The following is a 22,514-nucleotide window of genomic DNA, read 5'->3' as shown; positions in this document are numbered from 1 at the left end:
CTCGCGACCCCTGCATCGCATGCGTCAGTGGTTCATTGCGCGCTAGCTGAAAACGGTCCCGCAAAACTCAACACCAACAATTATCGCCCGTTTGAAGCCATGTCGACATGCCTATACTGGTCTGAGTAAAGTAGACCTTAAGAAGTCGCTTTTGGCTTTTTGGGGGTTTCGACGTCCAGTAGCAAGCATTTTTCCTCTTCACCAAGTCTTCATTATAGTTCATACAGTCTTCGAATCTCATTAAGAGGCATAGCATATTATCGTGTATGACAAGTCTATTTACTCCCTTCATTACGATGGATGTCCGTACCATATTTCATCATCAGGGCCCTTCCCTCTCTCATGGCCCTCCAATTCACACAACCCCAGATTCTCAGTCGGTAGCGACCACTTCGCAACCTCGTCCGCCTTAGTCAAGAACTGCATCAGTAGCCCCGCTTCCGCATGCCACGAAAGATGGCAATGAAATGCCCATATGCCTGCATTGTCAGCGGTGAAGCGCAGGAGGGTCCACCCAAACGCCTCTATGGCAACCGTATCACGCCGAAGTGGATTGGTAAGATCCAGGGTACTGAAGAGATCCTTTGGAGGGTAGCCATGTCCCTGTGCCAGGACCCAAAACTTGTAGCCATGAAGATGCATGGGGTGGCTACCTTCGTTGAAATTCTGCATTAGGATGTCGATAGTACGAATGCCTGTCGTCTGGTAGACAAGTTCGCGTGGTGTAGCGAATGCGGCCGAATTGTAGCCAAACAGACTAGACAGAGAAGATGTGAAAGACTCGTTGGAGGTGGTATAGCCGTCGAGAAGGCGATTGAGCGTGGGTGAGGACACGGGAGCCCGCCAGGAGCTTGCGTTGAAAAAGCCTCGAGACAGCTTCCAAGCACCAATCTCGAAGTTAACTCTCAGATACAAAACATCATCAGCCATTGTAGGGGCTGGAATAGCTATTGCTGGGCGGAGTCCTGAGGTGTCCATGTCGCTGCAGTCAAGCTCGATGGTTTCGGGCCAGTCGCGACTTGAAGGACGAACGTTGACGAGAAGAGGGCTGGACGAGGTATATCTCACAATTCCCCAAACTTCAGCCGCCATCTCGATGTTCTCTTTGGCAAAACAATGGGTGACCATACGCGCTCGCAGCCAATACGCCTCTCCAGTGGTCACATTTGTATTTACAACGATGCTGTATCTTTGGGCGGGTTGAATCTTGAGCCGGTGGTAGTATTGAGGTAATACGTCCGTCCCGTCAACCTCCGTTATAGCGAATTCGTGTTCGTCTAGTTGGACTTGGAAAGTCGCCAACGCTCCGACATTGATGAAGCGCAGCCGATGATTCTTGCCCGGCTCTAAATTGAATTCTGCAAGGCGAGCGGTCGAGTTGTCGCACTTGCGGTTGGGCAGATCGGCGCAGTTCCGGATATTCTGCCCGTTGATTAGAGCGCCAGCGGGCACAGGCTCGGCGTTCTCGCGATCTGGCTTCAGGTAGTCCATAATCAGGGCACCAGAAAGGTCGTAGTAATGGTCCTGCACCATGACCACTCGATCACTCTCATACTCGATATTTTGTAACGCCTTTTCGTCCTTGGAGTGTATGATCAGCGGACCAACGAGACCATCTGACGATTGGACGCTGTGGTGTCCATGATACCAATAAGTGCCGGATTGTCCGTTTACTCGAAACTCGTATGTGAAGTTCGCTCCAGGGGCGATGGGACATTGAGTGATACCCACAGTGCCGTCCATCCAGTTGCTGCCATCTAGCACAAAGTCAGTACATCGGCTCGGTATCACAATATAGAATTTCACGTACTTTGGTACAATCCATGCCAGTGTATTGACGTAGCATTGGTAGCTTTGTTGATAATTTGTACAACAATAGTATCTCCTTCATTGGCTTCTATCAATGGTCCTGGAAACTGTCCGTTTATAACCATCATAGGCCTATACACTCCATCAGGGTTCCGCTCCACGTCCTCAATAACCCAGGTGTAGTCTCGTCTCGTGGATGTAGCAGTAAAGTCCCAGTTCGGGTCGAGGAGGTAGGCTTGCGGGGACTCGAGTCGGTGTCCACCGATGAAAGGACGGAGTTCATCGCGGAGCAGGAATACGGCGACAAATATGGCGAGAGCCAGTGCGGCTATGGCGACGATGACCAAGGAGCATTTTGATCTAAAGCAATTGTTCAGGATTCTCTGCTTCTGGGGCCGTTTCTCCCAGCCCTCGCCGGTAGCGTGGAAGGTTTCCATCTCAAAGCTCTCGCTATCACTACCATGGTCGTAGTCTACATCCTCGTGCGAGAGGAGAGCCTCGTGCTCTGGGACAAGATTCAACCGGCTGGAAGAACCATGGTAGTCCGGCGCGGGGTCGTCATGTTGTTCTGCGTCCTCGTGGGAGAGGAACGCATCATGTTTCAATCGGCTGACAGAATCGTCGGAATTTAGCTCTTCATCGTGAAGACGATCCTGTGATGCCTCTTCATTGGGCATGCTCGGCGCAGAGTCAGGACATGGAGAAAAGTGCGACGGCAACAAGTCTGCGAAGGTTCGTAGTAGGATTGCTTTCAACGACGAAGAGAGTCCGCAGCGCAGAAGAAGAATAGGGCTGACACGCAGATAGCATCCCAGCAGGCCGACCTACCCGTTCGAGGGGTCCAAGGATCGGAAGGTTCTCAGCCTCCGTTCCACGAAGCCAACACGTGCAGGATGGGTGGCCACCGAGAGGGTGAAGAGCCCTTGAAATAAGCATCCCCAGGGGGGGTGGGGGCACAAGCTTTAGTGTGGTGACGCCAGCGTCTCCAAGCTCTTTTTCCACCACCAACCGCAAGCCGAGCATAGTAAGTGTCGGATATCGGATCAACCTCCAAGAGCAAGTACTTCGATGTGAGAAAGACAACCGACACTTGTTACTTTGTATACTGCTTTAGGTGTCATTTTAGCAAGACTCATTGATGTATCAGAACACGGACGACTCATTACTTCGTAGGACAGGCTGCTTGACCAGCAACCTTCATGGACAATCGCCGCCCGGCCTGTGCGAGGAGCACGACACTCTCTCCACTTGCTTACTCTGCTGCTGAATCCCCGCAGCCGGTATGATCTACACTCCATCGAGTAGGTGCGAAGGGCTGCCAATGAAATCAAGAGCCGGGAGCGCGTGCAATGGAAATATATTACCCACCTGCCAGGAACTGCACCGCAAGGAAGCTCTTTACGCCAATCACCATGTCGGTTCGTGGAACCTGCTCGCTAGGATGCCGCTGGAGTGATCCTAGCGGTCTGAAAGTCCTCGCACTGCGTTCACCCTAGCCCACGTCTTTGCGAATGGCTTCTTCACGGCAGTCTTTAAGAACCATGTGGCCTGCCAGTATTGTCCGCATCATTTGGCACCCCGGCCTTGTCGCTCTTTTCATGCAATATGCATCTCTCTAAGTTTGCCTTCTTCCTGCTTGCAGGCACCGTAGCGGCCCAGAACACAGCTACTGGAGCTGCCGATGTGGCTGCCGCTGCTGCCACGGCGAAGACATTGAGCCCCGTCAGTCATGTAAAGGGCAAGGCTTTCGACCGTATTGCCATCATTTGGTTGGAGAACACGGACTACGATACAGCCAAAGGAGACCGTAAGATCACGCAGTGTTTTGTATTCAACCAGCTAACATCTGTATAGCCAACCTTGCATACTTTGCCAAAAAGGGCATCACGCTGTCCAACCACTTTGCGGTTACCCACCCGAGCGAGCCCAATTATGCTGCAGCTATCAGTGGCGATAATTTCGGCATGGAGTAAGTTACTTTCATGTCATATTTCTCCATCATACGCCTGTGCACCGATTTTCCACTGCTCGAATCGCCTTGGTCTTTTTTCAAAATCCTGGGTCACTGCGGATGATAGCATTCAGCCTTCGAATCAATCAAAAGTGACGTCAAGCAGTGCACATAGAGTTATGTTGTAGTATTACGTTCTCCCATTCGTCTGTGTACACTTGCTGGCCATTGCCCGTGGTGCTCGAACACCATTTCCAGAACTGAACAGGATATAAAAATAAGCATGCTGGAAATGGGCCCCTTCATTTCTATTTCTTATGATCCCAAAAGCTTCCTTTATCTATCGAGGGCGACAAGCAGGAGACAGGTTTAATACGGAACACTGGTTCTTGTTCCCGTACGTGCATCCGCTCACAGCAACTAGCAATGACAACTTCAACGCCTTCCCCTCCAACATTTCCACCGTCATCGACCTCCTCGAAGCCCGCGGCATCAGCTGGGGCGAGTACCAAGAGGACATGCCCTACACGGGCTTCGAAGGCTTCGCCTGGGTGAACCAAAAAACCGGCGCCAACGACTACGTCCGCAAGCACAACCCCGCCGTCCTCTACGACTCCGTCGCCGCCAACCCCAACCGCCTCGCCCACATCAAGAACCTAACCATATTCGCCAAAGACCTCGCCGAGGACAAGCTGCCGCAATGGATGTTCATCACGCCCAACATGACGTCCGACGGCCACGACACCTCCGTCACGACCGCCGGCACCTGGGTGCGCACCTTCCTCGACCCGCTGCTCACCAACCCAAACTTCACCAAGAACACCCTCGTCCTCATCACCTTCGACGAAAACCACACCTACACCATCCAGAACCAGATCCTCGGCATCCTCGTCGGCGACGCCGTCCCCGCGCACCTCGTCGGCACCACCGACGCGACTTACTACAACCACTTCTCCGAGATCGCGACCGTCGAGGCCAACTGGGGCCTGCACACGCTCGGCCGCTGGGACGTGGGCGCGAATGTGTACAAGTTCGTGGCGGATAAAGTGGGCGAGAAGGTCCGGCCGTGGACGGGCACCCCCGCGTTCAAGGATGTGTTCTTCAATACGTCGTACCCGGGGCTGTTTAATAGCGTAAACTCGTCGGTGCCGCTGCCGGTGCCGGATACGACGGCGTGCTATGCCGGGCGCTCGGTCTTGCCGAGTATTGTGAGGACGTGGGGGAGGCTGGTGAGGAGCACGATTTATAATACTGGGGTTGAGATTCCGGATGGGGCGCATCCGCCGAAGGGGTACTAGATGGGTTGCAAGATCAGGGGGGGGGGGGGGGGGGGGGGGTAGATGAGTGGTGAGGCGTGGTGAGGGGGCTGTGTGAGAAGCCGCGGTCAGTAGACTAGGTAGAGTCAGAGCGTTGAAAAGTTACATTGAATCCCCGTTCTTGAGAACTTCCTGAAGGACTCGTGTCAACGTCGCGTTGCTGGGGAAAAGATGTCTGATCCGCGCGTCTGATTTCGGCTGTGTGGAATGGGACGTCGTCTACGCTTCTAAAATCGCATGGCCAGGTGCCCTCAATGATCTTGACCCCGTTGCCAAAATCGCGAGTCTACTCTTGTGATTTCGCGTTTGAGAGAATGCAGCACGTCCAGAATTTCCGGATACATTGTTGGTCTCCGGACGGAGACTCAACACCGAGGTCGGTTAGGGTTGCTGCAATTGGACTTGCTAAGCACGCAGTCCATTTGCATAGGAGTTGCATGCTGTTACTTGAACATCGGCTGCAGAGACTTTGATGGATGCAGGTTGTTATCGCAACGGCTGCCGCGGAAGGGTAGACGTGTTTACGGCGTATGAAAAGGAAGATGGCGGTCAAATGGAATGTCTTCTAAAATGAGGGTAATAGGATGTGGGCAATGTATGAGGCCAACAGTAAGATGATAGCTAATGCTGATTGTTGGAGAGCATATTTGAGAGGCGAGGAGGCGTTCTTGAGGGAGTGATGCAGCTCACGTGGGCTGCAGTACACAAGAGACAAAGGCCTGGGAAGTCGTAGGCGCCGTCTGTGTCTTGAAACCCACCTACGTACTCGCTATGCAGACGAAATGAGTTGGCGGGATGAAGCTAGGAGGTACGATGCCTAGCTGACACGATTGGGGCCGTCATCGAGAGCCTTGAGCCACGCGCTGATGATCACCGGACGAGTGCATAAGGAAAGAGAGCCACTCCTTATCTTGACCAATCATGCGGCTTTCGGAGGAGTCGAGTTGGAATTTGACTTGGCGCTTGGTGCTAGTTCTCCTCCTGAGAGTGTTTCTGTTCATTCAAGTACAGCTGAATTGTCGATGAGCCGGACAACTACCGTGTTGACATTAGGGCAGGCTGCTAGAGAGTATGTAGAGTACATTAGTATGGGCAGCATAGATGTGTTTGTGTAGGTAGGTAAATAACAAAGTTGAGAAGTGAGTGAAGCCAGTTCCACAAGGGTACCGAATAGCGGCCGTTGCTCGCCAAGCTCCACATATTTGATCGGCATTCCTCATACCGGTCACAGCCCGAGCAGCCCCTGGCCAACGCCCGTGCAGGCAAACATTCAAATTTCACGATTCCGGTGAACACCACCCATTCAGTGGAGCCCTCATCACACCGCTGACTAGGCCAGCCCCAAGTCTAGTCGAATCAAGAAAGCAACAAACTCGATTTGAGCAAGCCTACAGATAACACGTGCTCCCAAACAATGCACCCGTCCCAGCGAGCAGCACATCACCCAGATGCGAGGGAAGGGTGTAGGGCAGATCCCAAGAACAGACTCCATCCAGAAGCGGAAAAAGGCAGGCCGCAGAGGTTGACAGGAATTCCATTTTCCAACAACCCTCTCAGCGAAACGCAAAAAGAGCACACGGCAAGATGACGGTTTAGGGACAAGGAAAGAGGCCATAAGAAAAGGGACAGAGACACATATCCACCCGGATGTAGATGTACTGTACAATGGACCGGACCCGCCTTGCTGATACTAAAAAGATATGGTGGCAATGGTGGATATGGAATCGAGTGGTCGTAAGGAGATATCTTAGTGGGAAGAGTGCGGAGCTACCGCATAGCTGCTGTATTAAACTTTTGTAGCGGCTAGGAGAGGAATTGGGTTGACTCGGAGTATGTAATCGATTGTCGTGATTAGGCTAGAAGCATCAATTTTTCTTGTTGATGGCAACCACGACGCCAACCACAACGGCAATGACGATGATAATGAGTACTGTGCAGTTGTTAGTCGTTTCGTCGACGCTTTGGACTTTGTTGCTGCTAGAAGAGCTGGGGGGTACTGACGGACGATGAGGAGGCACCACCACTTCTTGCGGTTACGGCTCCTCGCCTTCTCAATAGCGCCACCGATCTCCTCGTTGCCCTTGACCACATTCTCGTGGACCTCCTCGCCCTTTTGTTCAATGTTCATGACCAGGGGCTCCTGCTGCATGACGATCTGGTCGAGGTCGGTGAACAGCTGGGCCAGCTCCACCATCTGGCGCTCGATTTTCTGGATGGCTTCGTGGCGCTCCTTGACATTTCGGAGGCTCGATTGCGCTTGGCCGCGTCGGTCAGAGCTGAGCAGCTGTAGGACCACGTTAGAGACGCGCCGCAGATGGTTGCATTTGAATACTTACAGCTTGCTGGAAGATAGGGGTGTCAGGGTTCTCGCAGGCTTCGCGAACCTCAGCCTCGGTGGCATCGGGCTTCACGATTCTGTACTGTCGCTCTGCGGCAGCCTGCGAGTCTCTTCGAAAGTCGGCCTCCATAGTTTGGTAGCGGTTGATGGTCTGCTTGAGGCGCCTGTCCACACGGCCGACCTGGGGGGCATTGCGGGGGCTGCCAGACTCAGGCTTCGACTTGATGTTCTTCACGCGGCTGACGAGAGCGCGGTACCCGGTCATGACCTGGGAGCTCAGAGAAGTGACCTCGCTCGTCGACTGGTCAGGGCGCGCGATGGACTGCTTGAAGGCCCGCTCGAGATTGTCTAATTGGGAGTTGATCTGGTCGAGCGAGCGGTCAACCTCGCGGCAGTCGTTGAGAATGGCATTGGGGTCGACGCCGGCTCCGTTGAAGGGCTGCATCTCGACGTCGGACTCTATTGTGGTGTTTCGTTAGACTTGTATCGAGTAGCGGAATGTTTGTAGACGACATGAACGTACGCTCATCGTATCGGCCCTGGGCAAAGTTGTTGTACCTGCCCGTTTGTCGGTCGTCGGCGCGCTCATCGTAGGGGTTGTCATTGCCGTAGCCGCCAACCTGGCTGTATCCGCCGTACTGTTGGGCCATAGCAGTGGTTAGCAAGAGGAAGGTAGGACGTGGTGAGTGAGAAGTGGAGAGGAAAGTCCAGGTGTGCAACAAAGAGGAGCGCTTACACTCATAGTGCTGAAACGAGATTCGTGTGTTGGTATGTGCAACGCTAACTCCTGAGACAATCTAGGCGGCAGAAAGCTGTGGGCGCGGCGTGGTAGCAGTGCAATGGCAGAGGGAGAGAGGCAGCGCGGAGAGCTGCGAGGACTCTGGGTATCAAATGGTGCGGAAAAGACTGAGGCTGAGGACACAATATGGGGTGTCTAATGGGGCTGAAGAGAGCTGACCACACGCTACAACGTCGCGATGCCCAATGCAGTGCGAGGCTAGCCGCGGTAGCAGATAGCGTGTCGCGCTGAGGTCTGTTGGCGTTTGCCGGGGTCGAGTTTGCTTATGTCGCGGCTGTGCTATTAATATTCTGCCTAGGTGCATGCATGGCTCTTTTGCCATCGCGAACTTCTGCTCCACTACTGCTCCGCTACCCACCCCACATACGGACAGAAGGCGACGCAGCTTTTCGGAGGCCAAGGCGAATCCGTGATGCACTGCCATGAGACATTCACTGCTGCACGCAATCCTCGGTCTGCGCCACACCTCGCACGCAGCCACGCCTCACTGGAACGCGTCGACTTTTGATTACACCTCATCCAAATGTGGTAAGAGGTTGGTGCTCTATGCTGACGCCGTACTGCCAAATGGATATCTATAGACGCCTGCCTCCACCTAGCTCTTGGACAGCAACGCGATCATGCTGTTTCGCCTGCCTTGCCCCAGCGTGTCTTTTCATCGCCTCCGACCCAAGCTCTCTCCTCGTAGCCCAGTCGCCGCTTCACATCCGCAACTGTTGCCTTGTCGCCTGTGTTCTTGCCGATGTTGTCGCTAATCTTGACGGCGGCTCGGCCGGAAGCAGACGCAATCTTGATCACGATATTCAGCGGCACCGACTTCTTGCCAGTCGACTCTTGCACAAAGTCATCTATATCGGATTAGTATTTATGCGACAAAATCAAAGGCACTGATTTTACTCGTCAAGAACGTCCCAACGCCGAAAGTCGGCTGCAGCCCTTGCGCCTCGGCCGCCGCCTTGTACTTCAAGCAGAGTTCGACATTGAGGGAGTCGGAGAATACAACCGTCTTCTTCTCCTTAATGCCCTCCTCGTCGTAGAACTCGCGCATCATCTTGATGAAGTTCAAGGGGTCCCCTGAGTCTTGGCGCACACCAGTGAACACCTGCGCATATGTCCTGGGCTCCGACTTCCCTGTCGATTTGCTCTCTACCGGCGCGCTAACTGGCGGCTCTGTTGTTGCGAGTGAGTTTGCAGTTGTCGATGGGAGAGTAGTAGCTGGCCCGGGAGTTGCCGTAGTGAACGTGGGCATCTTCTTCTTGAAGGCTCTCAAGAAGGCGGGAGTACCGTAGGTATCCGTTAAGGCAATGCCGAGCACCTAAACAATTAGCAATGGAGTAGATAGAAGTGGCCAAGTGGAGTCACATACACCCTCTCCAAAGGTTGCCACCCAATACCGCAGCGCAGTCTCATTCGCGTTCTCGTAGTCATTCGTAATTGCTGCTACGCCCATGAACCACTCGTGGGCAACAGTCCCAATTGGCGTCAGTCCGTGTTTCATGGCGAAATGGACATTGCTCGTCCCGGTGAGCTTCCCCTTCCAGCCGTTGTGAATGGCGTCGTCTTGCGCCTGTCGTAAGCCTTGAATCACCAAGTCTTGCGTATGATAGTCGCGTCGTCGCCGACTTCCAAACTCGGAGAAGATGCAGCCCGGCTCGAGAAGCTGCAGACCCTTCTGATGAGCCTTGTCAACTTGTCCAGCATAGGTCCAGTCACGATCGCAGAACTTGAAGTAAGCTTCGCTGATCAAAGCAAGCAGTGGAATCTCGTAGAGGATTGTTTCCACCCAGAGTCCCTCGATGTGTATTGTAACGTCTCCAATCTCGTCGTCTCCCCCGGCGCCCTCAATAGGACTAAACGATAGCTTGGTCTGCTTCGATGGCTGTAGCCGAAAGGTCGAGAGGAAATACAGGTACTGCGGGCTAAGGTAGGTGCAAGTAGTCCTGAGGAATTGGAGCTCGTCCTCGGACATTGACACATGAGCAAGCTCTATTCGAGGTTAGCTGAGCTCTCCAGCATATATTGTGGGGTAGAATCACTGTCTACCTGGGCCTGTAGCCAATTAAAAGCCGCCCTGTTGAGTTTCATATCCGGTGTCCGGTTTGTGAAGCTATATGTGACGGCTGTAACCAATCAGTCCAAGGACTACGTTAAGGTCCTGCCGGCACTGACCAACGTCTGGGAAGTATTTGAGCACACAGCCTAGCGCATGGATGTTAGCAATCTCGCAAGCACTCTAAAATTCACAGCGAACTTACATTGCATAGTGAGCTTATACAAATCCCTACGTACCCCGCCATATCAGCTGCATGTTCAAAAGCGTGCCTGTTTAGGCGTGTACTCACGTATCCAGCAGGGAGAAGATGCCCTCGGGCAGCTGGGAAGTCTCGAGTGCCATGCTTGCCGATTCGAGCGAAGCTGTTTGGTGGGCTGGGGGAGTGTGAGCAGGCGGAAGGGTACCGGGTGGGAGGCTTTTATGAACTCCAAGTGATAAGGCTGCTTATGAAAGAATAAGGCTGTCGGACGGGCAGTGAATTAAGGCTCCCTAGGCAGATTTGGGTGACCGGAACCTCGGAAAGCAAAGAGGCAACCGGCAGCTGATGCGCCATGTGAATCACAGCTGGAGTGTGTCTGCGGTGGTGATGCCCGCAGCCTAAAACGAGGCTTAAAATGGACCCTGGGCGAACCCCGCGGCCGCGGCTCTTTTAATCTGGCACGCGGGGCACAGAAGAAGTGGCACACTAAGAAAGTTCTCTTACGAGCACACCTGCCTGCCAGTGCAGGAGTGCTTCAACGACTTTTGACACCGCCCAAGGCGAAGAAGCTCCATCACACTCAAGTGAATTGATGCATCCCAAGCAGCGGTATGCAAGTGTACACACTCACCGCGCGGCTTGATTAAACCAAAGAGTGCCACTTTTTCTATGCCCCGCGGCTCTGCGAACAACTTAACCTGGCCCGCAGCATTCCTGCTCGCAACCTCACCCCCTCCCACCACCTCAGTTTCAAGCCATGCTTGTGGGAGTCACGGCTTTTATTATCTCGCTGTCTATACTATTCTATCGCCATCCCCCGCCGTCATGGCCTCTATGGGCCTTCTTCATGGCCCCGCGCCGGGGACAGCTTTCTGATCCGCCTTCACAGACCTCGAGGGAGCCCCCAGATGAGACGACGGTTGCACACGAAGTATCGAAGAATAACGTTACACCACCGAATGCTGTAATACGAGAGACAGCGAATGGGGTCGACCCCGCCCCATCTCCGCAAACCACCCCAAAGGCCGTCCCCGTGGTCGCAAATGCCCAACTAGTACCCTCATTCTCCCTCGGGGCAGACGAGGGCTCTGACGATGAAGACGAAGAAGACATAGCGCCACCTCCTTCCTTTCCTGCGGTGAATTCTGCTCAGAGAGCTTCTGCCAAACCTCCCGCGATGGGCCCACCGCCACCGAAACCTCCACCAGCGTTTGCCCAACCCAGGTCCTCACAATTCATGGCGCCTCCTCCCCGCGTCGCGGCATCAAATCTTCGCGCCTTACCTACGACTGCAAATTCACTGCGAATCCCTTCGAGAGGACCACTGCCTAACAGAGGAATGCCAGTCTCGAACAGCCTCGGGCTATCCTCTTCTGCCCCTATAAGGACACCTAACCAGCGGAATAAAGTTCAGCTCACACCGGGACACTCGCCGCTGGATTGGGCCAACATGCAGAAATCTGGAAACAATCTGTCTGGTGTTTCGTCGCTGGTCCGAGTCACACCGACGCAGCTTAAGTATAATAATGGCAGGAAAGAACGGCCGGCCTGGTCATCGTATCAGGGCAAGGTGTATAATATCACCCCGTATCTCCCCTTCCACCCTGGCGGGGAAGGAGAGCTGAGACGGGCTGCAGGTAAAGACGGCGGGAAGCTGTTTATGGAGGTGCATCCCTGGGTGAATTGGGAGAACATGTTGGGCGAATGTCTGGTAGGAATAATGGTCGCAGAGAACGATGTGAAGATACCCCAGAGCTCAGCTTTAGAGGATATGGATTGAGGATCGGGAGTCTGGTTATTGTTTGATACCCATTAACTGTGAAAGCATTTGCTGGCGTTGGTTCGACTCTGAAAGAGAGGCATTGGAGGCGATAGAGGGAGCGCCTCAATAGACAAACTTGTTCGCTTGAGAAAGCTTGTGCATAACTTTTAACGTCAAAAACGTGAGTGTTGCGAAAGGTGACCTAATTATCTAATCAATATCACGTGAGAGCGTATTCTGCGCTAACAAGGCTGCCTAACGGGAACGCGCCCAAGGGCCTATCGATCTCCAGCCCAAGCTCATACATCACTCTCACCACCACACCACGCCGCAATGTGGATTCTGGAGCACGATGGCGACCTCTTCGGCGGCAAAAAGGTCTGGCTGAAGCCCGGCACGCAACAGATCTTCGGCCGCACCAGGCCGCCTCAAGGTAAAGAGAATGGCGATGGCACCAACAACATCCGGTTCATTGACGACAAGCGGGTGTCGCGAAAGCACATCACCATTGCTGTATCTGCCGTCGCGACAGGAGAAGGGACACAGCTCCACTCACGCTCGAAAGTTGAGATCATCGAGAGTTCGAAGTTTGGGACCTCTGTAGACGGTGCGGCGAAAGTCAAGGGCGAGACGATTACTTTGACGAAAACTGAACACACGATACAGCTTGGAAGCTGGGGAGAGCTCCTCAGGCAAGTGACAAGGGCTTCTCTGCGTGCCTGTCGCATAAGGCTGACCTTGAGTGTAGGATCAAATGGCATCCGGTTGTCTTTACGTTTGCGATCTCCAAAAAGGATATGAGGACTCTCGCGTCTCAAGCGGAGGCTCTCGACATAAAGACGTCCATGGAATACGTCCTCAACACTACAACCCACGTCGTTACACTCAAGCGCAATACACCCAAATGCCTCCAAGCTCTCATTAACGCCAGACATATTGTGACAAGCGACTTCGTGAATGCAGTCATTGCAGCGGCGACAGCCGAGAATGCTGACCCGAACAACTACGTTCCCTCCCCATTCGAACTGGATTTCGAGGGCAACTGGCCTAAAGAATTCGAATTCATCCCTCCAGTAGGCCAGGAGCCAGTGGCTCGACCAGCCGACTTATTCAAGCCGGATCCGAAGAGAGCAGACGTATTTTCGGGATATACATTTATATTCTGCGATGAGAGACAGTACGAGAGCCTGTCAAACACAGTCAATAGTGGAGGTGGAAAGGCACTCTTGTTTCCCCTACGACACGGTCAAACAACTGTGGAGGAGTTTGAGGAGTATGTAAGGTCCACTGCTGGGAACAAGGGAGTTGGCGAATTTGGGCCAGGAAAAACCGAGAAAGGGGTTGTTGTCATCCGATATACAACCCAGGATGACGACGTCTGGGCTACCAATTTCATGAGCAGTGTTGACTTGGCTCTTAACCAACGGTCAATGCAGCAAAACGAATTCTTGGATGCTGTCACTTTAAATAAAGCCAGTGGGCTAAGGCGGCCACTCCCTGAAAGCGAAGTTCCTTCGAGCATGCCAAAGCCTTCGAGATCAGGTAAGTCGGATTTCTTGACGTTCAAATTGCATAGCTCTTTCTGGAAGCTCCATATCTCCTAACATCACATAGCGAGAACGCCCAATGTAGACACTCCAACCACAAGTCAACCACAATCGAACGTACTATCAAACCCACCAAAGCCGCCGAAGGCAGCTGCCAGCAGACATCGAGCTCGCCGCGCAATCACTACCAATACCAGCCGCTTTGAAGATTTCGACGATTTCGTCCCTGCCAAGTCGCAGCCAGTAGAAGATGATTCGATACCGTCCGAAATTCCTGAAAGAAGCCAGGCTCGGGATTCCCAAGCTTTTGATACACAAACTGGGGGCATCCAGTTGCAGACTCAAAGCCGTAAACGCCGTTCTCCGCCGTCCGACTCTGAAATGCAAGACTCAAACCAAATCGACGCTCTCTTCCCGGCCGCCGCAGCCATCAAGAAACGTCGCATTGATGCCGCTCGCACTCGCGACTCTCCTTCAAAATCCGCTGAACCAGAAAACGCCGGCAACGCAAGCGCCAACAAACCGAAAGGAACTGCCAAGCAGGTCTATGAGGAGCTCAAAAAGGCGAAAAAGAAGGCCTCAGAGAAGGAAAAGGATCTGGACCTCCATGAACTCGCGCGCATACGTCGAGAAGCCGAGGAAGAAGCCGCGCGGCTAGATGCAGAAGCCCTTCGAAACGCGATGGAGGGCGTCGACATCTCGGAACTGCGAGGGTTGGCCCACATCGAGGAAATGGAGCTACCAGCCCGCACTGCGCGCAGCAACCGCAGAGAAGCCGCCATAGACCCGCGCTGGGACGCACGATGGAATGGCCGCAAGAATTTCAAGGGCTTTCGTAGGAACAGGCTTGCAGATGGGAATCTGCGCGCCCCGCAGAAGGTCTTCGTTCCCTTAGAGGAGGTCTCGCGCGAGCGCGCCCGCGCCCCCGTCGGCGAAGACTACCTCATCGAATCGAGCACGCGGTCTGAGCAGGTGCGCGATTCGCAGCGCTCGGGCCGTTCGGGCCGGTCGGAGGGCAGGCAGAGGCTTGGGAGGGTGGATGAGGATCCGGATGCTTCGACTGTGCCGATCTTGAAGCGGAGGCAGGCGATTCTTGCGAAGCGGGCGGCTGAGGCTGCGCAGACGCAGCAGGGCCCTGGGGACGATCAGGATACGCAGATGTCGGATGTGGTAGAAGATAGTATGGGGCGTGACTCGCCCGCGGAGCCAGTGAGAGAAGTGCGGCGAGAACAGCCGGTGCAGTGGGGGAAGAGGCCGGCTGGGTCTGTGGCTGGGAATCCGCCGCCGCCGAAGAAGGTGAGAGCTGAAACGGCGAATGGAGAGGAGACGGGATTTAGATTTAGGAGGCGGAAACTGTAAAGGGCATATTGTGGCAGGCTTGAGAGATATTGGTCTTTTAGCGTATGAGCGTGATGCGGCGATGAAGAGCTTTCAATAGAAACGTTAGGGGTACTATAGTGCCTTATCTCCCTAGTCGCCGTGCTTTGCAAAAATGAAGCTCGTAGACCAGGGCGTTTGCTGCGTTATTCTGACATGCCCCTTTAATGTTAGACGAACTCCCGTCACCACTTCTCAGCGTTTGCCTATTCCTACGGCCTGATTCACGCTCTCAACGCAAGTGATTTGGCGCTTGTACAGCTTAGCTCTGACCTCCAGCTCAAAGAACCAGACCAACTCCGTTGACATTCAACTCACAAGTGTCACATATTCGACATACTAAAAGCGAGACAAGAAACGAGCTGAGTAGTTTCAGAGTGCAGGTCTTACGAACGTCCCCAAAAAAAAAAAAAAACATTGCGCAGTCCCACGATCTTATTCTGCGCGCTAACAACCTTTCACTTCCAGCATCCTCTTTTTCTTTCGTGTCTTTTCACTAACTAACCTTACTTCTATTTCTTGTAATTTATACGCTTCTTCTATTACTCACTCCTATTACTCCCATTACTGACACTGCCTTCCAGTAACAGCCTCGACTCACTGACACGGCCCCCTTTGCACACCCATGTCGCCAGTGAATACCTGCAAGCAGCAAACATGCAAAACATGGCCGTCGAGACACCTCCTCGAAGAGAGTACGAATTGAGTTCTGGGAGTAGTGTAAGAGAAGTAGGAAATGTAGGAAATGTAGGAAATGGGAGTAATGGGAGTAATGGGAGAAGCGCATGAAATATAGAAAATAGGTGTAAAGTTAGTAAAAGAGGCGAAAGGGGACCATTTCAACCACTCACCACGCTGAATCAGGACGGCAGTCACCCTCGCCTAACGCAGGGCAAAGGTAATTCAAGGGCTCTCAATTGGCCGAAATGCGTGTAATAGAACCGTTCAATCTAGCAGTAGGGTCACACACCATTCACTCAGTGGATTCGACGAGAGAGATATTCGAATTTTCAGTAATGTGTATTCAGTCTTGTAAAAAGAGCATAGTCCCAACACAAGGGAACGAAAGACTAAAAGCAATAAAAGCAAGACAAACCGTACCCGAACCAGAGAAAATGTAAAAAAATGAAAGGAGTCCACCCAAGCAGTCCACTTAAGCACTCCCCCAAGATCAAAGACCGAACGTGAACTATTAGCGGCCATCGAGGGGCCGTCATGGACATTCTGAGTACCTCCTCTCTGCGTCGTTTGCCATTACCGCCGCATCGCCATCGACCTCGACACTCGCTGAATGTAAGAAAACAAGTTGCAACAGTTACTTAGACTGAAGAGTTGAGGGGCATCGCAGGGCTCGTCGTTCCGGGAAGGATACGGCGAGACGCCTGGGATGATCTCAGCTTCCTGCACCATGTTGTGCCGGATATCGAAAGGAGAGTTGGGCCCCTGTGCTTGAAACCAGACCGATCGATTGGACGAAACAAGTGCCGATTTCAGACACTGCCGTTCCAGGGTCAGAAACCCATGAATTTTCTGTTGCCGGGTCTTCGTTGCCTTCGAATGGTCGTTTGATTGTAGTTGCATATGGAGAATGGAATCTGTGTCTCGTGAGACACTCCACGATGGCCCTACGTGGGTTCCCATAGCTTTCGTCTTCCGCCGCGAACGGCCGCAACTCTTGGTGGTGGTCGGGAGTAAGAGTCCGGGTCAATGGGCTGATTGGGGTCAATTCGAGGTAAAGCTGCGGTACGAGGCACCATAGGGGGTGCGTAAGTTCCACGACTTCCTCGATGAATTCCACGGCTACCGCCACGTCCACCGCGCGGCGAGGGTGCTTGTGTTTGAGGCGAGGCCCTGCCAAAGTCGTTGGGGTCCAGCATCCGCTGTCCATTAGTGGCATGTGGTCCACGCGGGGTCTGCTTGAACAGGACGACGTCCTCATCATCGGAATCTGGCTCCTTGGGCTCAGCGGAGATACCGCGGGTTTCCGGCGTTTCTTGGGTGACCGCAGTCTTGTCAGGAACAGGAGGGAGTATATCTGTCTCTTTCTTGAACAAAGCCAAGCGGTTCTTGTAATCTCTGTCTTCGCGACCAACAGCGTCGCGGAGCTGTTCGAGACGTTTGGCTCGGATCCCGAATCTCTGGCCAATGGTTTGCTTCTGTGGATCGTTCGTGAGAAGAATGAAACTCTCGAACGCAGCATCGACGTTCGTCTCCTGGTTGATCCGCCATAGTACGTGATTGAATAGCTGTTGGAGTCGTACGGGGACGACGCTTTTTGGAGTATTATCATTGCGAGGCAAATCGGCACTGTTTCGTGCTGTTCGGTTTAGGGCCTCCGCAGAAGTGACGGAGCTAGCTCCATTATACGGGTTGGCATTCAGGAGGTCCGGGCTTGTTGAAGAGTAGATGGAGCGTGGAGAGGAAGGTGTCTTTGCCCTATCCTCGATGCTGTGAGTAGAGCTCATGGACGCTTCGTCAGACTGGTCTACGATGGTGAGAGAATTCTCCAAGTCCTCGGGCAAAGAGTCCTCGTCGGACTCGGACTCATCCATCGAGAGTAGAGTCTCTGGTAGCAAGAACTTCTCCACTTCGGCCCATGTGAGATACATCTCGTCGGCTCCTTCAATCTGTACCAATCCTGTGGTTTGAATCGTGGGCATCGAGGTGATATCGTCTAGCCATTTGATAGCCTCTCGGGCGTCTACGTTGACTCGATCGTTGCCCTTCTTTAGGCGATCCAGCTGCGAAAGTGCTGCAGTATTCTGTTAGCGATGGGTACCACTGCGGCGGCGGTACAACGGGAAGACGGACTGTATAGTGGGACAAAAAGGCGTATGGCGCCGCTAGTCACCCATTTCCTAATGCCATCCCTGGTGCTCTTCTTGACGCCTGCGACCAGAGCAGACTCGTCGACGATACAGTTGAAGACTTTTCGAGTAGGCGGATCGGGATTTCGCATGCGTCGGTCATCGCCCTTGGGCCGCGATGGGATGGCGTTGAACCGCATTTTCAGCGGAGCGTGTCTGTGGGATTCAGGCTGGGCGCAACATTATCAGTATTTGTTCCTGAAGATGTCGCTTGGTGGGCGCAAGAGGCAGCAAGCCTGGATAGCAGGCAGAGCAGCGTTGGACTCACTACGTATGTTTGTCCGTGGGGTTGGTGATCGATTCATCCGCAACACCTCGCAGGTTCAAGGCGTGACCATCGCACTCATGAAAGGGGCGAGGGTCAGGCTGGCATTGCGCTGCTGTTTCGTGGATGCGGTGGCCGTGGTGGTGGTGGCAGAGCGCATCGTGGGGAGGAGGCGGTGATGGTGAATATGGGCGGCCTGGCGGAGTCGACTTGGAGAGACCCGCGGCTTGCTGGACGTGCCACTCAGCTCGTACCTAATCACGCAGCCTTCACCGCCGCAGTGTGGCTGCACGTAGCCACACTTCGAGGTACAGAATTCTTCACGAATAGGCCATGTGAAAGGCCAGGCCAAGAATAGTGTCCGTTTGTGCCAGATCGACTACTTTTGACGCGTTTTACATCCATAGTACATACGCCGAAATGAGCATTTCACTAACAGCAGTAATCCATCGCTGTCTTTGAGCGTCTCAACCCTACCAGACGCTTTCTAGGCAATGATCCATAACTCCGTGAGACATGCTCCGTCAATACCCCTCAATTGCCTCTGCCCCCCTCCGCTCCTCCCTGAGGTCTGGCACCCAACCTTTGGGCCTTTCCTGTCCCCGTACTATGAGCCCGTACAGCGCCGTCTCAACCTTCTCCACGCACTGCCGCATGACGGTCATCTTCTTCTCCGCGTCACCCTCGAACTTGGAGCCCCTGCTTGGCTCGAGGCCCTCCAGGCATAGGCGTAGCTCTCTTAGGTCGGCCAGGACGTCTCGCTTCTGTGGATGTTGCGTTCTCGTTGTCGAAGGCTGCTCGACGTCCATTGAATCCCCAGCTTGCTCATCGTGACTCTCCCTGGATGTCACATCTTCCTGTACGAGCGTTCCCGGCAGCTCGCCGCTCGTAGCCATAGCCGTGATTGCGAATCGCATCAGCTCTCCAACCATGTCGAAGATACCAAGAATGTAGTCCTCCGTGGTGAGCAGCACCGGGCCTCCCTCCCCTCCCAGTTTTGCCACATAGTCATTTGCCTCCTTGTATGTAATAAGGTTCTGGTGCTCGAGATAGTGTTGAAAGCTCAGCGCCTCCATGAACTCCTGGTTTCCGCCGGTGATGTTGCGCCCATAGCGATATGCATTGAGGCCTTGGAGGTCCCGCGAAATGTTCTTATACTGGGTCTGGATGATCCCCCAGTACTGCGCGTTGGACTTCGCGACAAACCCCGGGAGCGGCTTGTTCAACGCTCGTACTCTGAATTCAAGTCAGCGCCGGGTCGTGAATAGTTGAGCTTGCTCTCTGCTACCTTTGCAATGAGAAGATTCTGCGTTCACAAAATTAGCATGTATTATAGAGCATATCGCATTGTACTCACATCTTCTTGCTTGCCGCTGTGATGTCTCGAGACGCCTTGATCATACGCTCGCGCCTGTCGTGGTGCTCATCGAGCTCGCTGCGAAACCCCTCGAACATGGCCATCACGGGCGAGGTAGACTGGCGCTTGGATGGCTCCTCCATTGTGTCCTCCGTTTTTCGCTTTGGGCCCATCCGCAAATTGTGAAGCAGCACAGCTTCGATTTGCTTACATGGTGGAAGTTTGCCCAGACAATGTCAGAGACGGCTCCCAGTTCACACCTTGGAAGTGGCGCCAGCGCTTGGCGTCGGTTAGACCTTCTCTGCCCTGCCCCTCATCAACGCCATTCCGCCAGAAGGTTCATCCATTCACCACCTATACTCAATGCCGTAATTCTGCTCCCTCGCCTTCTTGTTGTCCCTGGAGTCTCCCAATCTTTCTCTGTTTTGGTCTGCTGCGCTTTTCGGCGCACGAGACTGCCCCCTGAACGCCATGGTCCAATTCTTTTCTAGCGTGGGTACCGTGTTTTCTGCTGCCATTGCATTGCGGGTGGTACTCCTGATTTATGGATCTTTTCAAGATGCCTTCTCTCCGATGAAGTACACCGATATCGATTATTTTGTCTTCACCGACGCCGCTCGTTTCATCTCTCGCGGCCGGTCCCCATATGCCAGAGATACCTACCGTTACACGCCACTTCTAGCTTGGTTCATCTACCCGACGACATGGCAAGGCTCCTGGTTCTTATTCGGAAAGATTCTCTTCGCTCTTGGGGACATTGCCGCGGGATGGCTGATTCTACTTATTCTTCGGTCTTCCGGAAAAATGCCGTTGGATAGAGCCCTTAAATTCGCTAGCATCTGGCTTCTGAATCCCATGGTGGCTCAAATCAGCACGAGAGGTAGTTCTGAGGGTTTGCTAGGGGTCATCGTCTCAGCCCTACTATGGTCGGTGCTTGCTGGCCGTATGGGGCTTGCTGGCTGTCTTCTTGGATTCGCCGTACATTTCAAGATCTATCCTTTTATCTATGCCACTTCTATCATCTGGTGGCTGGACGATGAACACTGTCCGCCAAAATCCGACAAAAACTTCAGACGGCCCAAGACCATATATGAACAGGTCGTAAGCTTTACAAACCCATCCCGAGTCACAATAGCTGTCTTCAGCTTGTTGACTTTTACCATCTTGAACGGTGCCATGTATTATGCGTAAGTAGTTTCGGTATCATTTTCACCAACAATACTGATTTCAAAAGCTATGGATGGCCTTTCCTCCAGCACAGCTACTTCCACCACTTGACGCGAATTGACCATCGCCACAATTTCTCGCCATACAACACTCTACTCTACTTGAACTCTTCCCCAACCGGAAACGCATCTATCAAATTAGAGTCTTGGGCTTTTGTGCCTCAGTTGTTTTTGAGCACCGTCGCAATCCCATTGGCGCTTGCAAAGAAAGATCTTCCGTCAACCATGCTGGCCCAGACTTTCGCCTTCGTAACTTTCAACAAAGTCTGCACTAGCCAGGTATTACCACCATGTTCGACCCGTAGACTCGGCTGACGACTTCTAGTACTTCCTCTGGTACATAATGTTCCTCCCATTCTATCTTCCCACGTCAACGCTATTGCAAAAGCCGGCCACTGGGATTGTTGCTGGCGTTCTTTGGGTTCTAGGTCAGGCAAGTAATTTGGAGTTGTGGCGTTTTCCACCCGCCTCGTGCTAACGCTCTGCAGGTGTTCTGGCTACACCAAGGCTACCGCCTCGAATTTCTAGGAATATCGTCATTTGTCCCCGGGCTATGGGCATCCAGTGTCTTTTTCTTTCTGGTGAACATCTGGATCCTCGGGATCATCATCACGGACCTAGGACGCACCAGCAAGTCCCAAACGAAACTAGCAGGGAATAAGAAGAATATATAATCTATCTTGCGCTGCTCTTCATGCTCTCAACCTCTAGTCATGAAACATACGGCCGTTTTTGTTGATTAGATGATCTACATTAAACAGCTGACGAGCTTCAGGAACGCACGAAGTGTTTTTGATGACACAAATAGCCGTTTACATCCGACACCCATCTGCAAGTATCTCGCGATATGCTGCAACTCTCCCGCGAGATCGGCAACTTTCATCGAGTAGGTTTGCTACGCCAGCTGTAGCGAAGAATTGAAAATATGATCCATCATAGACCTGCCAAAGATTGCTAGCAGTAATCCGCAGCGAAAATTGACCATAATAAGAGTCCCTCAAACTCCACATTCTCACAATACTAATAATGTCTCCCTCTGCAAGTGGACCACTGTAGCCGACATAAGCGTTAGCTCCAGTGAGCGTCTCCAGTCCGGGGGCAGTCCGGCCGGACCCAGTCCGAGCACACGGAGACGATCCATGACCTCCCATGCACGATCTCACAGAAATGATCAACGCAGGCACACGCACTCCCGCGGTAGATAGATGGGCCTACCCTGATAGCTGGCGGCGGGCTGTGCCTAGCTTCGCATGTGGGGACATGAGACCGTTGGGTGTAGCGGCAATGACTGCATGCGCATTGGGCCCCGGTAGAGAGTGGGTGGGGAGAAAGGTTATCTGGATTACCGGTGAAAATACTGATGCGGGAACTTCTACTCGGGTTTCTTAGTTGCCTGGGATGCAAGTTATTCGCCTCACATGCCAAAGGCGTAATCGCCTTCACCATCGTTCGCATACCATATCCGGAAACCTGTCATGAACTCAAGACCACACCTCCCCTCCTCCAACCTCAACAGCCATCATACACACTCAAACACCGACGATCAAACCTTCCAAACCCATCAGTCCGATCTATTTCCTAAAATACACCCCCTCCCCTCATCGCGCAATCCGCCCTATCCGTCGTCAGCATTCCCGCACGTTCTTTT

The 22,514-nt window shown here is 53.2% G+C and overlaps 9 protein-coding genes across 9 annotated transcripts; 4 read left to right on the top strand and 5 right to left on the bottom strand.

Moving 5' to 3' along the window:
* Window positions 1-291: 291 nt before the first annotated feature.
* Window positions 292-2,246, bottom strand: BDZ99DRAFT_379150 (uncharacterized protein; the record flags this gene model as incomplete). Its single annotated transcript, XM_033715136.1, has 2 exons — window positions 292-1,757; window positions 1,811-2,246. The coding sequence occupies 2 exons, from the start codon at window positions 2,244-2,246 to the stop codon at window positions 292-294; spliced, it is 1,902 nt and encodes a 633-aa protein (XP_033582176.1).
* Window positions 2,247-3,214: 968 nt separating this feature from the next.
* Window positions 3,215-5,059, top strand: BDZ99DRAFT_459137 (acid phosphatase; the record flags this gene model as incomplete). The annotated part of the gene is made up of 3 exons (XM_033719091.1): window positions 3,215-3,616; window positions 3,664-3,778; window positions 4,185-5,059. Exons 1-3 carry the CDS (start codon window positions 3,415-3,417, stop codon window positions 5,056-5,058), a joined length of 1,191 nt encoding a protein of 396 aa, XP_033582175.1. The 5' UTR covers window positions 3,215-3,414.
* Window positions 5,060-6,816: 1,757 nt separating this feature from the next.
* Window positions 6,817-8,247, bottom strand: BDZ99DRAFT_192279 (t-SNARE). The gene is made up of 5 exons (XM_033713162.1): window positions 8,151-8,247; window positions 7,938-8,052; window positions 7,413-7,873; window positions 7,078-7,360; window positions 6,817-7,006 (listed from the first exon to the last, which is right to left on the bottom strand). Exons 1-5 carry the CDS (start codon window positions 8,154-8,156, stop codon window positions 6,942-6,944), a joined length of 930 nt encoding a protein of 309 aa, XP_033582174.1. The 5' UTR covers window positions 8,157-8,247; the 3' UTR covers window positions 6,817-6,941.
* A 233-nt stretch (window positions 8,248-8,480) lies between these two features.
* BDZ99DRAFT_408986 (nicotinate phosphoribosyltransferas-like protein) lies at window positions 8,481-10,857 on the bottom strand. The gene is made up of 7 exons (XM_033716530.1): window positions 10,556-10,857; window positions 10,469-10,494; window positions 10,383-10,412; window positions 10,250-10,333; window positions 9,580-10,199; window positions 9,111-9,528; window positions 8,481-9,061 (listed from the first exon to the last, which is right to left on the bottom strand). Exons 1-7 carry the CDS (start codon window positions 10,606-10,608, stop codon window positions 8,832-8,834), a joined length of 1,461 nt encoding a protein of 486 aa, XP_033582173.1. The 5' UTR covers window positions 10,609-10,857; the 3' UTR covers window positions 8,481-8,831.
* Window positions 10,858-11,178: 321 nt separating this feature from the next.
* Window positions 11,179-12,386, top strand: BDZ99DRAFT_408981 (uncharacterized protein). The gene has a single exon (XM_033716529.1). The coding sequence runs from the start codon at window positions 11,223-11,225 to the stop codon at window positions 12,243-12,245; it is 1,023 nt and encodes a 340-aa protein (XP_033582172.1). The 5' UTR covers window positions 11,179-11,222; the 3' UTR covers window positions 12,246-12,386.
* Window positions 12,387-12,534: 148 nt separating this feature from the next.
* Window positions 12,535-15,246, top strand: BDZ99DRAFT_495027 (uncharacterized protein). Its single transcript, XM_033723345.1, has 3 exons — window positions 12,535-12,919; window positions 12,976-13,769; window positions 13,842-15,246. The coding sequence occupies exons 1-3, from the start codon at window positions 12,561-12,563 to the stop codon at window positions 15,131-15,133; spliced, it is 2,445 nt and encodes an 814-aa protein (XP_033582171.1). The 5' UTR covers window positions 12,535-12,560; the 3' UTR covers window positions 15,134-15,246.
* Window positions 15,247-16,776: 1,530 nt separating this feature from the next.
* Window positions 16,777-18,158, bottom strand: BDZ99DRAFT_515947 (uncharacterized protein; the record flags this gene model as incomplete). The annotated part of the gene is made up of 2 exons (XM_033725025.1): window positions 16,777-17,903; window positions 17,963-18,158. The coding sequence occupies 2 exons, from the start codon at window positions 18,156-18,158 to the stop codon at window positions 16,777-16,779; spliced, it is 1,323 nt and encodes a 440-aa protein (XP_033582170.1).
* Window positions 18,159-18,807: 649 nt separating this feature from the next.
* On the bottom strand, window positions 18,808-19,783 carry BDZ99DRAFT_379196 (translin associated factor X; the record flags this gene model as incomplete). The annotated part of the gene is made up of 2 exons (XM_033715139.1): window positions 18,808-19,519; window positions 19,641-19,783. 2 exons carry the CDS (start codon window positions 19,781-19,783, stop codon window positions 18,808-18,810), a joined length of 855 nt encoding a protein of 284 aa, XP_033582169.1.
* Window positions 19,784-20,111: 328 nt separating this feature from the next.
* Window positions 20,112-21,540, top strand: BDZ99DRAFT_515945 (uncharacterized protein; the record flags this gene model as incomplete). The annotated part of the gene is made up of 4 exons (XM_033725024.1): window positions 20,112-20,827; window positions 20,875-21,145; window positions 21,192-21,287; window positions 21,355-21,540. 4 exons carry the CDS (start codon window positions 20,112-20,114, stop codon window positions 21,538-21,540), a joined length of 1,269 nt encoding a protein of 422 aa, XP_033582168.1.
* Window positions 21,541-22,514: the final 974 nt, after the last annotated feature.

This window comes from Mytilinidion resinicola, assembly GCF_010093595.1.
Source record: "Mytilinidion resinicola strain CBS 304.34 unplaced genomic scaffold BDZ99scaffold_3, whole genome shotgun sequence".
Lineage (NCBI taxonomy): Eukaryota > Fungi > Ascomycota > Dothideomycetes > Mytilinidiales > Mytilinidiaceae > Mytilinidion > Mytilinidion resinicola.
This window is presented reverse-complemented; position numbering and strand designations above follow the sequence as displayed.

Bases quoted from the DNA above. Each gene is read 5' to 3' on its own strand.
- BDZ99DRAFT_408986 (XM_033716530.1), bottom strand. From the start codon at position 10,608: ATGGCACTCGAGACTTCCCAGCTGCCCGAGGGCATCTTCTCCCTGCTG. The intron at 10,334-10,382 runs GTCAGTGCCGGC...GATTGGTTACAG, and splicing joins CAAATACTTCCCAGACGTTG to CCGTCACATATAGCTTCACA. The intron at 9,529-9,579 runs GTATGTGACTCC...CTAATTGTTTAG, and splicing joins TGGCAACCTTTGGAGAGGGT to GTGCTCGGCATTGCCTTAAC.
- BDZ99DRAFT_192279 (XM_033713162.1), bottom strand. The intron at 7,874-7,937 runs GTACGTTCATGT...ACACCACAATAG, and splicing joins CCAGGGCCGATACGATGAGC to AGTCCGACGTCGAGATGCAG. The intron at 7,361-7,412 runs GTAAGTATTCAA...GTGGTCCTACAG, and splicing joins CCCCTATCTTCCAGCAAGCT to CTGCTCAGCTCTGACCGACG.
- BDZ99DRAFT_408981 (XM_033716529.1), top strand. From the start codon at position 11,223: ATGCTTGTGGGAGTCACGGCTTTTATTATCTCGCTGTCTATACTATTC.
- BDZ99DRAFT_495027 (XM_033723345.1), top strand. From the start codon at position 12,561: ATGTGGATTCTGGAGCACGATGGCGACCTCTTCGGCGGCAAAAAGGTC. The intron at 12,920-12,975 runs GCAAGTGACAAG...CCTTGAGTGTAG, and splicing joins AGCTGGGGAGAGCTCCTCAG to GATCAAATGGCATCCGGTTG. The intron at 13,770-13,841 runs GTAAGTCGGATT...AACATCACATAG, and splicing joins GCCAAAGCCTTCGAGATCAG to CGAGAACGCCCAATGTAGAC.